We start from the raw sequence: 19,105 nt of genomic DNA, 5'->3' as shown, positions 1-19,105 counted from the left end.
AGTTCACAAGTTTTTCTATTTTTGAACCTACTGACCTAGTTTGACACCACGTGACCAGTTTCGAACTTGATCTAGATTATCATCAAGGTGACATTCTGACCAATTTTCATGAAGATCTGTGAAATAATGCCTCTAGAGAGATCACAAGGTTTTTTATTTTTAGACTACTGCCTAGTTTTTGATGGCACGTGACATGTTTCAAACTTGACCTAGATATCATCAAGTGAACATTTGACCAATTCATAAGATCCCTGAAAAATGGACCTCTAGAGTGGTCACAAGCAAAGTTTTACGGACGCACGGAGCACGGACGCACGGACGGACGACGGACGACGGACGCCGCCCATCACAAAGCTCACCTTGTCACTTTGTGACAGGTGAGCTAAAAAAAAAACATAATTCATAAATCTCTATTTTACATTTTCATCTTGAAGAAGTGGCCTTCCTTAATTTTTATGGTAGTATTGTGCGTTTCTGTAAAATTTGAAAACTGCCTCAGAGATCTCATTTCAGACAACATAGTATTCTGGTGCCACTGTATCTATTCTCCTTTGTTTTTATAAGTGATATTGGCGATATGAGAGGGTGAAAATTGATTACAATACAAAATCAAGATAAATAGACAACAAACTTTAAATAGACAACAAACTTGTAGCAATCTGTTGCTTTGATGCTTCTTTGAAAATGATTGATACATTTATTATTTTTCGGCATAAGTGGAAAAAAGTCCTCTCTCAAATGAGGAAAACTGGCTGTGAAGCTGTACTGTAGAGATTGCCAGGGTTTTCATTATTGTTGCCCCTTTTTGTTGCCCGTTCCATTGTACTGTAGAGATAAGGTTTTCATTGTTGTTGGCCCTTTTTATTGCCCGTTCCATAAGTTAAAAATTCTGTTAGGTGACCTAAGAAACAGGAGTTATCTGATTACCCCAACCTAGCTTATTTCGAAACATTAGTACACCCATCTACACATCCTTAATCCAATTTTTTCTGTCAACGAGTGAGGCAACTTTGAAAAAGTTACTTAGAAACCTGCTAACAAAATCTTTGTAATACTACCCCTAACACAAAGGTAGAATGCTGGCCCCACTGAAATGGTGATATTTATAGCTCTACTATTTGAACAAATAGAAAATAGTCTAGCTAACAAAATGCACTTAATTGAAAAAAAAAACTTTATATGTTGGAATTATTTTATTTGTACAGAAAATGTATGTTTTTGTAATTTATTCCTGAGAAATTGTACTGTTGGAAGACTTCACAACAGATGAAAATTAATCATCATCGTGAGGACATCTGCAATAAATATTGCACAATGTCTTGCAGCCATGTAATATTTAAAGACGTACATCAAAGGCAAGCTGTTAATATTCTAATAGCTTGTATTTCTTCCATGATTACTGCACATATGTACAATTCCCACAATGCACCACTATTTAAACCAGGATTGCTATATTTTGAATTTTTGTTGTTGCTCACATAGTATTGGCTTCGAGATAGATTCCAGGAAGGATTAAACAGTTCGGAAGAATGAACAAAAAATACATTCTTAGCTTGGCATTAATTTGTGTCTCTGATAATTTTACATCTCATTTTTATGCACACTTGATTAATTTCTTAAATGTAGCAAGTAAAAAATTGCTAATCAACTCATCCTTTCTTGTGACAACTCCATGCAGCGAAACTTAGTAACGTAACATAAATGTTATATTCCATGACAGTACGATATAACTTATCTTAATTAACAAATCATATTCTGCTAGTCTGAATTTTTGTTCTTCTTCCAAATGTTCAATTAATTACAAAGAAATTCTTCCTCATTATATTTTTAGCTCCACTGTAACTTAATGCCAATGAAAATCTTGAAGAAAAATGTTCTCTAATGTTAGTAAATGACTGTGCATAGGTAATACAAATTTACATGTGTAACTCACATTATAAGAAAATGTATGCAGCAAGATGGAATGTTTGAACAAGGGCCTCAGAAAACTCTTCTGATGCTCTGCTCCGAAAGATTCCAGGACCAGTTTATTTTCCATCATATTATGCCACAGCTGTTGTAAGTGCAACACAACTACTATGAACTGACTCAACTCCATGGAAGAAATTACATAATATTATTGCTCATTATATTAGGTTCTGATACCAGACTGAGGTGACAGTTATACCTCAAATGAGAAAAGATTGAAATGGCAGGTACATGTGTTACCTTTGATATTTAGCAGATAGTTTGTAGTGCTGTCCACAGTTCCTGCCACATTCTCCGCTCTACAAGAGTACACACCATTGTCACTGGCTGTAATACTGTTCAACTTTAACCTTGTGCCTTTATCCACTATCTTCACATGGTCCTTGTTGAATACCCTAGGTAACAAATAACATGGTTAATATATATATGGTCCTTGTTGAATACCTTAGGTAACAAATAACATGGTTAATATATATATGGTCCTTGTTGAATACCTTAGGTAACAAGAGCACCGCCTTGCGGATGCTGACGCTCATCTGATTTTTTTTGTATAATAGAAATATTGTCCTACCCATGATTCTAAGTCTAAAAGGGCCTTCATTCTTGCAAAAACAGGATAGAGTTTGTTTCTTGATGTCAGTGTCCATTTATGATTGTGAAAACTGTTGCAAGTTTTAAAGCTATAGTCTTGATAGTTTATGAAACAGTTGCCTTAAACATATATACCAAACCAAGAAATGATTTTCTAAGTCCAAAAAGGGGGCAATAATTATGCAAAAAGCAGGATGGAGTTATGTTGCTTGCTGTACAGGTCAGCTATGATGGTGAACAAGTGTTGCAGTTTCAAAGCAATGCTTTGATGTTAAGAGAAAAAGTTGACTAAACATAAAACTTTACCAAAATCTGATATTGTTCTAAGTCCAAAAGGAGCATAAACTTGCAAAAAGCAGGATGGAGTTATGTTTCTGCTGTACAGGGTCAGCTTATGATGGTGAACAGTGTTGCAAGTTTAAAGCAATTAGCTTGATAGTTTAGGATAAAGCTGACCTAAACATAAAACTTAACCAAGAAATGATTTTCTAAGTCCAAAAAGGGTAATAATTCTTGCAAAAAGCAAGATGGAGTTATGTTTCTTGATGTACAGGGTCTGCTTAATGATCTAGAAACAAGTATTCCAAGTTTCAAAGCAGATAGCTTTGATAGTTTAGGAGAAAAGTTGACCTAAACATAAACTTAACAAGAAATTGATATTTCTAAGTACAAAGGGCCTAAATCTTGCAAAAAGCAAGATGGAGTTATGTTTCTTGCTATTAAAAGGGTAGCTTATGATGGTGAACAAGTCTTCCAAGTTTCAAAGCAATAGCTTTGATAGTTTAGGAGAAAAGCTGACATAAACATAAAACTTAACCAGGCAACGCCGACGCCGACGCCGACAACCGCTCAAGTGATGACAATAACTCATCATTTTTTTTCAAAAAATCAGATGAGCTAAACAAAAATCATTGCAAGAACATTGCATGGTCCTTGTTTAATACACTAAATACAAAAACATTGTCAATGAACATGTCCTTGTTGAATACCTTACGTAACAAAAAACATTGTCAATGAAAATGCATGGTCCTTGTTGAATACACTAAATAACAAACACATTGTCAATGAACATAGTCTTTGTTGAATACCTTAGAACATTGTCAATGAACATGCATGGTCCTTGTTGAATACACTAAATAACAAAAACATTGTCAATGAACATAGTCTTTGTTGAATACCTTAGAACATTGTCAATGAACATGCATGGTCCTTGTTGAATACACTAAATAACAAAAACATTGACAATGAACATGGTCTTTGTTGAATACCTTAGGTAACAAAAAACATTGTCAATGAACATGCATGGTCCTTGTTGAATACACTAAATAACAAAAACATTGTCAATGAACATAGTCTTTGTTGAATATTCACTAGCTAGGTAACAAAAATATTGACAATAAAACATGGTCCTTGTTGAATACACTAGGTATAAAAAAAAACATTTCAATGAACATGGTCATTGTTGAATAAAAAACATTGTCAATGAACATGGTCCTTGTTGAATACCCTAGGTAACAAAAAATATTGTCAATGTTGAATACACTAGGTAACAAATTAAAATTGTCCATGTTCAAGTTACCGTAAGGGACTTGTCAAATACTCTAAGAAACAAATTAACATTGTCAATGTACATGATCCTTGTTGAATACCCTAAGAAACAAATTAACATTATCAATGTACATGATCCTTGTTGAATACCCTAAGAAACAAATTAACATTGTCAATGTACATGATCCTTGTTGAATATCCTAAGAAACAAATTAACATTGTCAATGTACATGATCCTTGTTGAATACCTTAAGAAACAAATTAACATTGTCAATATACATGATCCTTGTTGAAATTAACATTGTCAGAGGTCAGCAGCCTTTGCTGAATACCCTACATAGCAAACTATAATTGTCAATGTAAATGAGACAAGGGAAAACTGGGCTCATGATCAAAATTAGACTAACGAAGAAAATCATTTCAGTAACAAAAAGTTGGTACTTTATTTTAAATACTTTTATATATAAGGAAAATAAAGCTGCAAAAGTTAAATAAAACCAGTGAATCTTTGGCAAAAGTAAAGCAAATACAAAATATGGTACGCTGAAGTCTAAAATTAAATTTCTGACGGTTTAAAGATAATCTGTTCAAAACTATCAGATGATTGCAAGGTTTTACATGATACCAGTACATTACATTAAACACATTATCAATTCCATCTGTGACCAAGTTTGACAAATGTTCATTCATGAATTATTAATTTAACAAAAAAGCACCTAGACAGAGAAACTTTGTTCATGGTAATGCAAAGATCAGGTTAAATACAATTTATAAAATTACCTCCCATACCTCAGTTTGTACCCATATTGTTTGAATTTAGTCAAGGACTCTCCCACTTACTTCCAGTCATTTTTTGCATTCATCAGATATCATATGAAATCTTATCATTTAGTGAGGCATGCACTTTAATAATACCATGAATAAATCATAATCAACATCAAAGAACCTAAAGATCTAAATTGGAACCAAGGTGAGACAAGTCTACCCCAAATATCTGCACAAATCATGATCATTACTAAACTTGCCTTGCTGATAAGCTAAAACATGCTCCCTAAAACTGGACAGAAGTCATTAAAATTGTATTAATTTCAATGAATAAAATCAGGATTGTCTGCTTGTCAATGGTTAATGGAATTCTAATGACCTCAGTGAGTGAAGTTGTCCCCTTTATCTAACCAGTGATCAAAATGTTTGTAAAATTAAATCATACCTAACAGGAGTTCAAGTAAAGAATTTTCGAATGAATTTTTAAGATTTTAGTTGCATTTCATTATTTATCAGTTATGCAATAATATGAGTTTTGATTAATGCAAAACATCAAACAAAATGTTATTTTTAAGTGGTCTGTTATTATATACACATATTAATTTATACTGTTTGTATCATTATGTGACAAGCGCCATAGTTATGATAGTAACATAATATAACAATGACCAAATAAACATTTTTATGTAATTTTTTATATATGAATAAATTTAATGTATATTCAATTTACACTGATTTTCACGAAAAAAAATCTTGTAACAGTCATGACCCAGAAATGATGTTTCATGAAACTTTTTTTTTCGAACCAGTAAACTAAAAAAATTCAGAAACATAATTTTACAGAAGTAACACATATTACATTAGGTATAACATTTCCCAGGCCTCCCTGCCTTTCATCTATCAAATGGTCAGGCCCTTACAAACACTCTGCCATTCTAGCCGGTAGACCTGGCACCAGTGTTCCAACAAATATTTTAAGTAATCAATTTTAGCAAAAAAAATTGGCAGAGGCTCTGAAAAAGATTCACTGAATGGTAATTTAAAAGTTACCTTTCTTCCAAAATCTGGCATTTCTCAAGCAAAAACATAGAAAAGAAAAAACTGAAACATTCAAAGACTGGCAAAACTGTAAGTTGTTCCTGCAAAATGTCAATGTTTTCTTTTTGGATCAATTATTTGCATAATTGCTAAAATAGTTTATCTTCTGCCAGAAAATTGTTTAATTCATCTAGGAATTGACTTTGAAATTGTAATAAGTTAGAAAAACAAAGACGAGCATCATGTGCAAGAATTATCAACAAAATCGGCTTCTCCCCGTTTTGATGTGTATACCAGACGCCCTAAGAAAGCTCCCCTGGTATCAGACAATGATTTACCATCTTGTTTTTTTGCCTACCCAGAAAATATTCATGATTAAGGTACCAGTTTTGATACTGTGTGTTTATTTTTGATGAAGATTATCCCCCAACCAGCTGAGAAATTAGCTCACACTTGTCAGTAATTATTGCCAATTAGGTTCATTAATAATCAATTCAAGTGGAACCCAATTGGGATTATCAACAGGAAAGGAGTTTACCCAGGACAAAATAAAGAAATCACTATAAAACCAGATGTACTGTTTATCACTAAACAAATTCTATTTGAACCCTTTAACAAATAATGGCTAATTTCTTTCAGATAATTAATTTGCATTGCTTATTTTTCTTTCACATTATTTTCTTAAATCATGCACTAAATTTCACTGCTCCGCCCTATGACTTCTGAAAATCTTCATGCAAAATCTTGATCACTTACTTTGATAAAAATGAAATTTAAAACGCGAGTTTTTACAGATATGGAAGTTAATCTTTAAGTGATAATCTTTCCGAGGTGAAACAGCTATAGGTGTCATGATCTGATAATACCAAATTTGTACAGGTCTATAATTCATCTGTAACATTAAATCATGTGTCCTGACCTCTATAAACCATTATTGACATGAAACTTTTCATAAACCCAAGTATGATAACAGTTGTGACACATAAATTCCAATTATATACCATTTTGATCTTTTTGAAAACCGTTTTCAATAATCGCTCTTTAGAAAAAAAACAGCTTACTAATAGGAAATTAACCTAAATCGAAGAGAAAAAAAATCACAAAAAGTCTAGAGTTACATATTTTTGTTTCAAATTCTTTAAGATTGCTCTTAGGAAACGCATTTGTCTAAGATTTCTTTTCAAACAACTTTTGATAAAATTGTGTTTTAATTCAAACTATTTTTTTTATATGACAAGAAGGAAAGCATACCTTTAAGATTATTGCTGATTATATTACATCTAAGTGTTATTAGCAGGGGGAACCAGTCATTATTACAAAACCTAAGGATCTGATAAAGGAATAATTCACTTGTATAAGGTGCTAGAGGGTTGGTCTGAATCATTTATCACTGTAAAAATCTGTAGATAACAAATCAAGCTCAAGCAATTAAAGACATATGATAGGCTATTAAAACCTGCAATGCTATAAAGACTGTTATATGCATTCAAAAAGATTTTCACCATTTAACAAAGTGCAAAATACAGAGGAAAGGAAGATGAATAATCTTGGATTACCACAATTTGATTACTGAAATAGTGGGTGCACTGTCTCTTAAACTTCAAGCACCTTCATTATTATCATTGATTATACATTTAATTACTCATACATCATTTAAAGTGTTAAGCTGTGATCATGTGCCTTTTAAATTGCTATATTAAAAAGTCTTAGAAAAGTGACACTGTCTATTTCAATTCAGCAGCTGCATCGTAGATTGGTCGGGCACAGAAGGACTCTAACATTTGTTAAGATGTACAAGTTGTTCATAATATATTATATGTTATGTGTCTGTCTTATTTCATATTGCAAAATTATGCATTTTGATACTCTGAACACTATTTTTAAACATATTAGTGACTTTTGCCATTCCATTCACATTACATCACCATTCAAAGTTCTGTTTGTATATCTTACCTGTACTGGTTTTGGTACCAGTAGTAGGTAGGTTCTGGATTTCCTGTTATCTGACACTTAAGTTGTATGTCAGCACCAAGTGCCACCTCATCCTCCTTGACACGCTTCAGTTCTACTGTAGCAACAGGATCTATCCCTGAAATACACAAAAATTACACACACGTTAGTTCTATGTAGCAACAGGATCTATCCCTGAAAGTACACAAAAATTACACATGTTAGTTCTATGTAGCAACAGGATCTATCCCTGAAAGTACACAAAAATTACACATGTTAGTTCTATGTAGCAACAGGATCTATCCCTAACGTACACAAAAATTACACACACGTTAGTTCTATGTAGCAACAGGATCTATCCCTAGAAGTACACAAAAATTACACACATGTTAGTTCTATGTAGCATCTATCCCTAAAAATACACAAAAATTACACACAGGTCTTTTCTACTGTAGCAACAGGATCCATCCCTGAAAATACACAAAAATTACACACAAGTTAGTTCTATATAGCAACAGGATCTATCCCTGAAAATACACACAAAAAAATTAACACATGTAAGTTCTACTGTTACTAGCAATGGGGCCTATCCCTGTTAATATCACACATGCTTTAGTTCTACTCTAGCAACAGGATCTATCCCTGAAAATATACAAAAATTACAAAAGTTTTATTAACTGAAGCAACAGGACTTTTCCATGAAAATCTACAAAAATACACAAGGTTTAGTTCTACTGTAGCAACAGGATCTGTCCTTAAAAATATACAAAAATTGCTCAATATCTATCTTTTCTAATGATGGGATTTATCCCTAAAATATACAAATGTATCACAAGCTTTAGTTCTACTGTAGCAATGGGGCCTATCCAGGAAAATATGCAAATATTACAAATGTTACCTATACAGTAGCAATATGGGATTTATCCCTGGGACTACAAAAACAGGACACATCCTTCAGGTCTACTGAACTGCACTCAGGTCAACATCTATCCGAATTTTAACTAATGGCTAAAGTTGAAAATATAACATAACTCTGACTGAAATCAAGGGCAAACAGACATCTTAGAATAATATGTTAGAAACACACATTTAGGTCTGAAGCCGAAATCTAAGGGGCAATAGCTTAGGTAATACAGTTCACTCTCCGTAGTACAAATTTCATTCTGTCATGGAAAGTTTTTTACCCAATTCTTACTCAACATTCCTTGGACCAATTCTTGACATGAGAAGTAAAAAATGTACGTTTTTATCGGCAAACCAAAACAAATGAGCATGTCTATCGTAGCATTTTCTCCATACCGGCGGCTGATCACTACACATGTTCATATACACTTTAGCCGTGTTTATTATTTGCGCCAGACAGAAGGTATTACTTCAAACAACCCTCAAATCCATTTGTCAATGCACTAAGCAGCTTGTTTACTTGTTGCCAGAACGAAATGCATTACTGGCTGAAAAAAAATGGTAAAACCATTTGTTTTGGAAATTCATTCATTCAGCCCAAGTGACGGCTAATGCCACCAAGAAGACAGGAGAAACCCCAGTACATAACAAGTTAGATTTAATATTAATTACACAAACTGTAACACTGTTGCAGTTTATCATACTTAACCATCTGGGATCACAAAACTGTTTTAAAGAATTAAGTCTTCCGATAGATACTTTTTTTTATCATTGTGAAATACCTTTATACTGTTCTCTTTCAATTTTCATGCAGAAAGGAAGATTCAATGATTTCAATTATTATATGATATGCCACCAACACGAGCAAAATGGCTTACTCAAGCAAATAGTATGGTCCGCAGCAGTTTTCCTTATATTTGCTCAAAACCCTGGTTACTTCAAGTATTTTACTTATATTTGCTCGAAACCCTGGTTACTTCAAGCATTTTGCTCATATTTGCTTGAAATCCTGGTTACCATAATGTTCAAAACCCTGGTTACTTCAAGCATTTTGCTCATATTTGCTCAAAACCCTGGTTACTTCAAGCATTTTGCTCATATTTGCTTGAAATCCTGGTTACCATAATGCTCGAAACCCTGGTTACTTCAAGCATTTTGCTCATATTTGCTCAAAACCCTGGTTACTTCAAGCATTTTGCTCATATTTGCTTGAAATCCTGGTTACCATAATGCTCGAAACCCTAATTACTTCAAGTATTTTGCTCATATTTGCTTGAAATCCTGGTTACTATAATGCTCGAAACGCTGGTTACTTCAAGCATTTTGCTCATATTTGCTCAAAACCCTGGTTACTTCAAGCATTTTGCTCATATTTGCTCAAAACCCTGGTTACTTCAAGCATTTTGCTCATATTTGCTTGAAATCCTGGTTACCATAATGCTCGAAACACTGGTTACTTCAAGCATTTTGCTCATATTTGCTCAAAACCCTGGTTACTTCAAGCATTTTGCTCATATTTGCTTGAAATCCTGGTTACCATAATGTTCAAAACCCTGGTTACTTCAAGCATTTTGCTCATATTTGCTCAAAACCCTGGTTACTTCAAGCATTTTGCTCATATTTGCTTGAAATCCTGGTTACCATAATGCTCGAAACCCTAATTACTTCAAGCATTTTGCTCATATTTGCTTGAAATCCTGGTTACCATAATGTTCAAAACCGTGGTTACTTCAAGCATTTTGCTCATATTTGCTTGAAACCCTGGTTACTTCAAGCATTTTGCTCATATTTGCTTGAAATCCTGATTACCATAATGCTCGAAACCCTGGTTACTTCAAGCATTTTGCTCATATTTGCTTGAAACCCTCATGTTACTTCAAGCATTTTGCTCATATTTGCTTGAAATCCTGGTTATTTTAAGTATTCTGATCAATTTATCCTTAAACCAATTAAAAAACTTGAAATTTATATAAAACTTTGCAAACCTCTATTAAGCAAATTAAAATTCAACTAACATAATTATACAAACTGATTCTTGGCAACACCCCAGCTGATCTTGATTAAGTTTATCTGTTTATCCAGTATTATAAACTGATCTAGGTGCCATTATTATCATTTTGATGATGCACAGATTATTCAAATGTATCTCAAGCACTTTTTAATTGGCACCATTTTCAAAGCTATTTAAATGGCAAAAACTAACAATTAAATTAAGCTACCTTTCAACATTAAATTTGCAAGGTCTATTATGAGTATATAATTAAATTTTATGAGTTGAAACACTACTTGTGTTCCCACCATCTGTAACTGTTTATATTATATATCTTTCCATTCAAATGATCATTATATGGCCTATTAACCACAGAAAAGGAGGATACCCACAAATTTGATGTATTTGGTTTTTATTGGATATTACTTTTCAAATTGAATGTCGTAAACTAAATGGCACATAAATGTTGTCATTTATGGCGTAAATATTTTATAACTTCACAATTGTAAAAGATAGGAAATAGAGAACATAAATCATTCAGGATATAGTTTATGTGTTTGTTCTATATGCACATATTAAGCATGACAAAGTTCAATGCAAAATCAACATCCATCCATTAATTACCAATTAACTTTACACTGCTGTATTTGCAGATATATTAAATAGGTTTGAAATATTTATAATCCACAAATAGCTCTCAAAAGAAAATCTGTTATTTCGAATTTCAACAATTTTTATAGTATGTTTAAACTTTTCAGCAGGATATATAGTAGGTGACTTTGATCCCTCTTCATCATTTTGCAGCAATTAGAGAAACTTGACTTAGGCAGCAATTAGAAAAACTTGAATAATGCAGCAATTGGAGAAACTTGACTTCTGCTGCAATTAGAGGAACTTGACTTATGCAACAATTAAAGAAACTTGATTTATGCAGCAATTAGAGGAACTTGACTTAAGCAGCAAATAGAGGAACTTGACTTACATGTATGCAGCAACTAGAGAAACTTGACTTCTGCTGCAATTAGAGGAACTTGACTTAAGCAGCATTAGAGGAACTTGACTTCTGCAGTAATAAGAGGAACTTGACTTCTGCACTAATTAGAGGAACTTGACTTCTGCAGTAATTAGGAACTTGACTTCTGCACTAATTAGAGGAACTTGACTTAAGCAGCCATTAGAGGAACTTGACTTCTGCAGTAATTAAAGGAACTTGACTTCTGCACTAATTAGAGGAACTTGACTTATGCAGCAAAGCCCGCCCGCTTAGCTCAGTAGGTCCACGGATCGCGGGGTCGTGAGTTCGATCCTTGGGCGGGGCATATGTTCTTCATGACTATTTGATAAACGACATTGTGTCTGAAATCATTAGTCCTCCATCTCTGATTCATGTGGGGAAGTTGGCAGTTACTTGCGGAGAACAGGTTTGTACTGGTACAAAATCCAGGAACACTGGTTAGGTTAACTGCCCGCCGTTACATGACTGAAATACTGTTGAAAAAACGGCGTTAAACCCAAAACAAACAAACAAACTTATGCAGCAATTGGAGAAACTTGACTTCAGCAGCAATTAGAGAAACTTGACTTATGCAGCAATTGGAGGAACTTGACTTCTGCTGCAATTAGAGGAACTTGACTTCTGCAGCAATTAGAGCAATTAGACTTAAGCTGCAATTAGAGGAACTTGACTTCTGCAGCAATTAGACTTATGCAGCAATTTGAGAAACCTGACTTATGCAGCAATTTGAGAAACTTGACTTCAGCAGCAATTAGAGAAACTTGACTTATGCAGCAATTTGAGAAACCTGACTAATGCAGCAATTTGAGAAAGTTGACTTCTGCTGCAATAAGATGAACTTGACTTAAGCAGCAATAAGAGGAACTTGACTTCTGCAGTAATTAAAGGAACCTTACTTCTGCAGCAATTGGAGAAACTTGACTTATGCAGCAATTAGAGAAACTTGACTTATGCAGCAATTAAAGAAACTTGACTTATGCAGCAATTAGAGGAACTTGACTTAAGCAGCAATTAGAGGAACTTGACTTACATGTATGCAGCAACTAGAGAAACTTGACTTCTGCTGTAATTAGAGGAACTTGAATTATGCAGCAATTGGAGAAACTTGACTTCTGCTGCAATTAGAGGAACTTGGCTTCTGCTGCAATTATAGGAACTTGACTTATGCAGCAATTACAGCACTAACACTTAAGCAGCAATTAGAGAAACTTGATTTCTGCTGCAATTAGAGGAACTTGACTTGTGCAGCAATTAGACCACTTAGACTTAAGCAGCAATTAGAGGAACTTGACTTGTGCTGCAATTAGAGGAACTTGACTTCTGCTGCAATTAGAGGAACTTGACTTCTGCAGCAATTAGAGCAATTAGACTTATGCAGCAATTTGAGAAACCTGACTTATGCAGCAATTTGAGAAACTTGACTTCTGCTGCAATTAGATGAACTTGACTTAAGCAGCAATTAGAGGAACTTGACTTCTGCAGTAATTAAAGGAACCTGACTTCTGCAGCAATTGGAGAAACTTGACTTATGCAGCAATTAGAGAAACTTGACTTATGCAGCAATTAAAGAAACTTGACTTCTGCTGCAATTAGATGAACTTGACTTAAGCAGCAATTAGAGGAACTTGACTTCTGCAGTAATTAAAGGAACCTGACTTCTGCAGCAATTGGAGAAACTTGACTTATGCAGCAATTAGAGAAACTTGACTTATGCAGCAATTAAAGAAACTTGACTTATGCAGCAATTAGAGGAACTTGACTTAAGCAGCAATTAGAGGAACTTGACTTAAGCAGCAATTAGAGAAACTTGACTTCTGCTGTAATTAGAGGAACTTGAATTATGCAGCAATTGGAGAAACTTGACTTCTGCTGCAATAAGAGGAACTTGGCTTCTGCTGCAATTAGAGGAACTTGACTTATGCAGCAATTACAGCACTTACACTTAAGCAGCAATTAGAGAAACTTGATTTCTGCTGCAATTAGAGGAACTTGACTTGTGCAGCAATTAGACCACTAAGACTTAAGCAGCAATTAGAGGAACTTGACTTGTGCTGCAATTAGAGGAACTTGACTTATGCAGCAATTAGAGGAACTTGACTTATGCAGCAATTAGAGGAATTTGACTTATGCAGCAATTAGAGGAACTTGATTTCTGCTGCAATTACAGGAACTTGATTTCTGCTGCAATTAGAGGAACTTGACTTGTGCAGCAATTAGAGCACTTAGACTTAAGCAGCAATTAGAGAAACTTGATTTCTGCAGCAATTAGAACACTAAGACTTAAGCAGCAATTAGAGAAATTTGATTTCTGCTGCAATTAGAGGAACTTGACTGATGCAGCAATTAGAGCACTTAGACTTAAGCAGCAATTAGAGAAACTTGATTTCTGCAGCAATTAGAACACTTAGACTTAAGCAGCAATTAGAGAAATTTGATTTCTGCTGCAATTAGAGGAACTTGACTTATGCAGCAATTAGAGCACTTAGACTTAAGCAGCAATTAGAGAAACTTGATTTCTGCAGCAATTAGAACACTTAGACTAAAGCAGCAATTAGAGAAATTTGATTTCTGCTGCAATTAGAGGAACTTGACTTATGCAGCAATTACAGGAACTTGACTTATGCAGCAATTAGAGGAACTTGACTTCTGCTGCAATCAGAAGAACTTGACTTATGCAGCAATTGGAGGCACTTGACTTCTGCTGCAATTAGAGGAACTTGACTTATGCAGCAATTAGAGCAATTAGACTTATGCAGCAATTTGAGAAACCTGACTTAAGCAGCAATTAGAGGAACTTGACTTAATTAAAAGCAATTAGAGGAACTTTATTTAATTAACAGCTATTAGAGGAACTTTACTTAGGCAGCTTATGGTGTAACCAGAACTATAAATGAAAATGAGATCAGATCTTTTTGGACAATATCAAAACAAATGCAGAATAGACGGATGGTAAACTGTCCATACAGAGGACATGGAATGTGCAGAGATATTTACGAGGAGCATGGTTACTGAACAATGAACCCTAGCATAATAGAAGTTTGATACATCTTGGCATCTAGGCTGAGACTGTCCATCTGTAGATGATAGAAAAGAAAATATGACATGTTTACAATATGGATATACAGTCAAATTTCTTGACATATGGACAAAAATGTCTAAATTAGAGAAATATAGGTTGTCATATTTTGAAGTACAACAGATTATAAAATAACTGATTGTCCAAAGTCACTTCTTGTATTCTTGGTGCTGGTATACCTGAGATTTTTTTTATACATTTTTTCTAATATTGCACAACAGAGAATTTACTATAACTTCAAATACACCGAACCTTTTCTTGTACAGTAAAACCTCTGTAAACAGTCACCTCTGAATAGCAAACACCTCTCTTCCTGTCTTTCCCATTAGATAGAATTCTTAGTAAATTAACCTCTTTAGCAGAACAACCTGTTTACAACAAACAAAGCCTTTTCTTCTCAGTGGTGTTCACTCTTGTGAAGTTGCACTGTACTCTAAAATAGTAGTGATATCACATGTGATAGTGAAAAACATAAAGAATTACAGAGAAACAATGCTCCTGCATTGATAGCTCGAGCACCTGGGCTCACTTGAGCAACTTGTGTAGTCCCTACATGCACCCGGGCTCACTCATGTAGTCCCTATAGGCATGCTTCCTATATTTTCTATGCTTGGTAACTCTAGCACCATTTCCTTGCCACCTTGAGAAATCGGTGTTCTACTGTAAATTGTAGAACAATGATATACCACCAGTGTATCAGGCATTTGTTATAACAGAAGTCGTGTTGTATAAACTTAGCGGAATAAGCAATGGCACTTGAAGAGACGTCAAGTACCCTCTTAGTGTCAAAACACTTTCTCGTGACAAAACATTACATTTAGACTATAATAAATGGTAAACTATTGTTGTCATGTTTCATGAATGAAAAAACAGAAATAAAATATGGAGTTAGTTCACAAATTAAACAGAAATAAGTATGGGAAAAGTAATTAAGTATGGAAGAGGTTAATTCATGAAGTAAACAAAATTTAGAAATAAAAGAAGAAAATTGACATACAGAGAGGATAAGTATTTAAAGTCTGTGAGAAGTTAATTTCTTAAATATGCAGTATACAAAATAGAGAAACTCACTTAAATGAATGTAAAAAAGAGAATTTTGAGAAGAAGTTAAAGACAAATAATCAAGACTAAATACAGGTGAGGATAATGGTATTTTATGTGTTCATGTATCTTTGAAAATGATTATGAATATTTTGAAACTCTATTGTAAAGCAGAATGCTGAAAATCCTGAGCACAATTAAAATAGTAACAGCTGACCTGATTAATGCTATGAGCAGCAACTATCGGGATGAAATAAATAATGGCTGAACAATTAATTTAACAAAAGAAAAACAAAATGTTTAAAAGCTATTTTCACAGAGAATCTTACATCAATTACCTGACAAGTCGCTTCAGAGGACACAATGTTACAATGAGTACCTTGGACAGAAAAGCCAACTGTTCACTATAGTACTTTTTTCAGCTGTTCCTCCCTTTCACACTGAACAATGACAAATTCACTATCATAATTTACCTCTAAATGGCCAACAGCTCAATGTCATGATCTCATTCAACTATGTGTGTATCTTTCATTTATTTGAGAGGAAATCAAACTTGAAATATTTACTTCTGTCTCTCAGACTTGTCATATGGATTTACTTTTCAGTCCACTGATTGTCCGAGTCTACAATAGTCATACAAAAAGCTAATTGATATGTTAAAATGGCCATGAAAGGTTCACTCTCAAAAAAGGATGACTATGGACTTTAAAATATGAAGCTGTAAACATTGTCATCAGTCAACAGAGAAAAGATTCATACTAAATCTGACAATGAGGCACAACTTCATACCAGGTACTATTTACTAATTAATGAAATGTTACACAAGGTTATCGCAGAGGTTAAATTTACTTGTGAATGCAAATATTGACCTGTAGTTATGAGTTTCACTGGTCGACAGGTTTTGTGTGAACTGTTTTGCAGTTACCACCAACGCAGGCTATCACTTACTCATTTTCAACAAGCAGCTAGTTAACTACACCTGTTCCACAGCAAAAAAGTAGTTCCAGAAAAACGGCAGCAAAAGTAACACATACTCGAGGAACAATAAAAAAGGTCATAAATCAGATAGACCTGTAAGATTATCATCTGAATTTGTTAAACAATACCCAAACTAACAAATCTCTTATTTAGACACAATAAACACTTTTATGAAATGTTTAACCTTGGTTCCTGGTGAACAAAGGGGTCAAATAAGGTTAGAAAGGTGAGTGGTTTTCTAAACAGTAAATTGCAGGGTATCATAAATAGCTTTAACTTAGTATAACCCATACATGTAACATTACCTTATAATTATAACAGTCATGTCTTCAGTGTTCACATCATCATGTAATACCATATATAAACATTAATGACTTTAGTTACATCCATTCACGATAAATGGCCCACCTGAACATCTGTCTGGCTAAAATTTGATACAATATTTCCGAGTTTCCCAAATTTAAGTTTTATGTAGAATGCACCCAAAATGGTACAAAAAAGTATTATTTAAATGACTATCCCAATAGCAGTTTCTTTCTGCTGTCATACAATTATGTAACTCAGCTCGAGTACTGGATGTACGTGTTGAATGCTTTTTTTCCAAGAAGAAATGTTAACACAAACAGTTGCAGATTTTTTTCATGTTCAGAGCAGACAATAACAGTTACTGTCAGGGTTACCATAATGTCATAGCTCATTTTAAGAACCTACTTACTGTGAGCCGTGCCATGGGAAAACCAACATAGTGGCTTTGCGACCAGCATGGATCCAGACCAGACTGCGCGGATGCGCAGGCTGGTCTGGATCCATGCTGGTCGCAAAGCCACTATGTTGGTTTTCCCATGGCACGGCTCACTGTATTCATTCATACACAGTTATAATTTAAAACACTTAGATGCAGGTCATGCACTTGCTGCTTTTAATTCTTATTCAAACCTTTAAGGAATTGGGAAAAAAAAGTATTCTTTTGTGCCGATCGAGTTTCAATAGTATTTCAGTTAGGTAATGGCAGGCATTTAATCTAACCCAAGTTTTCCGGGAATCTGTTCTCAGCAAGTACCCACTTCTCTACATATGGACAAAGGTCTTCTGACATAAATATGTCTTTTATCAAACCGTCATAAAGAACTACGCTAACGACCCTATGATCCATAGATTCGCACCCTCTCTATTGAGCTAAATGTCCAAAGTTTCATTATATCCACATTTGTACTGAACCATATGAACAACTGACATACAGTCTGTAGAGAAGGGTGATATAAAATATAGTTCAAAAGATTTAAAGATTAAAATCATCCCTCTGATGTTGATTGAAACTTTTCATCTTTCATTTCTTATTTCTCCTCATATCTAAGATTATACATCAGCATGCAATGATTCCATATTTTTTGGTGGGCAAAATACAAATTTCATATTTTTTTATAACACACAATCATGTACAAAGAAAGAAGACCAATAAATATTACATAATTTGGAAAACATATGCAATATTGATCATACTGATATGGCATATATTGGTTATATTACTGAATAACTACAGAATTTACTATTTCCTACATCTGCAGAATATTGGCCGAGTATGAAAGATGCACTTCTATAAGGGTTTCCAGAAGAGGAAGCAACAATTAATTCCCTTTGTTCTCTGCTGGTAACACTTTTGCTGTAACAACTAAAAAATACTTTTTTATTTGAACTTTAGAGCTATTACACTTCACTGTATTTCAAAACTTACCATTTTATTGATGGCGGTTACTTAGGCATATGGATTACTAGTTTCAGACACAACTCCATTCCTCTTCTCAATTGTCTGTAACCCTTTCGTAAAGCTACAGTCATGCATACGGATATGTCCATGCATTGAGGTAGTCGGTGCGGATGGGATTGGTCTGTTGGGAGTGCTGACACGGATAAGTACGGAGCAGTATGTTTTACTAAATTAGTATGGGAAAACATGGTGAGAAACGGGGAACAAAAAGGAATACAGGACGCGAATAAATACAGATAGGTACGGCGTACTATGTTAAACTACGTTTTACTGCGCTTGGCAGCTTGCCCAGTGTGTGGACGGGTCTGCGGTGAACTATGTTGAACTACGCTTAATTACTGGCAGCCTCGGATAACTACGTTCAGCTACGCAAGGTGCGTTTCAGTACAGATAACAACGTTTCAGTACGTTTAACTACGGATAAATAAGTTTCAACCAAGTTGGACTAAAGTCATGCTTAAATGGCTACGGATCGCT

At 34.3% G+C, this 19,105-nt stretch overlaps 1 protein-coding gene across 1 annotated transcript in view; it reads right to left on the bottom strand.

Annotated features, from left to right (window-relative positions):
* LOC123542913 (inactive tyrosine-protein kinase 7-like) overlaps window positions 1-19,105 on the bottom strand; it is a 142,166-nt gene that overhangs the window by 56,795 nt on the left and 66,266 nt on the right. Inside the window, exons 3-4 of the mRNA XM_053542959.1 lie at window positions 7,864-7,999; window positions 2,209-2,363 (exon numbers count right to left, since the gene is read on the bottom strand). Of these exons, the coding sequence (XP_053398934.1) occupies window positions 2,209-2,363; window positions 7,864-7,999 (291 nt within the window). The remainder of the gene's footprint in view (window positions 1-2,208; window positions 2,364-7,863; window positions 8,000-19,105) is intronic.

The sequence above is a fragment of the Mercenaria mercenaria genome, chromosome 1 (genome assembly GCF_021730395.1).
Source record: "Mercenaria mercenaria strain notata chromosome 1, MADL_Memer_1, whole genome shotgun sequence".
In the NCBI taxonomy this organism is placed as follows: Eukaryota; Metazoa; Mollusca; class Bivalvia; order Venerida; family Veneridae; genus Mercenaria; species Mercenaria mercenaria.
Note: the sequence above shows the minus strand (reverse complement) of the source record. Positions and strands in the feature narration are given on the sequence as shown.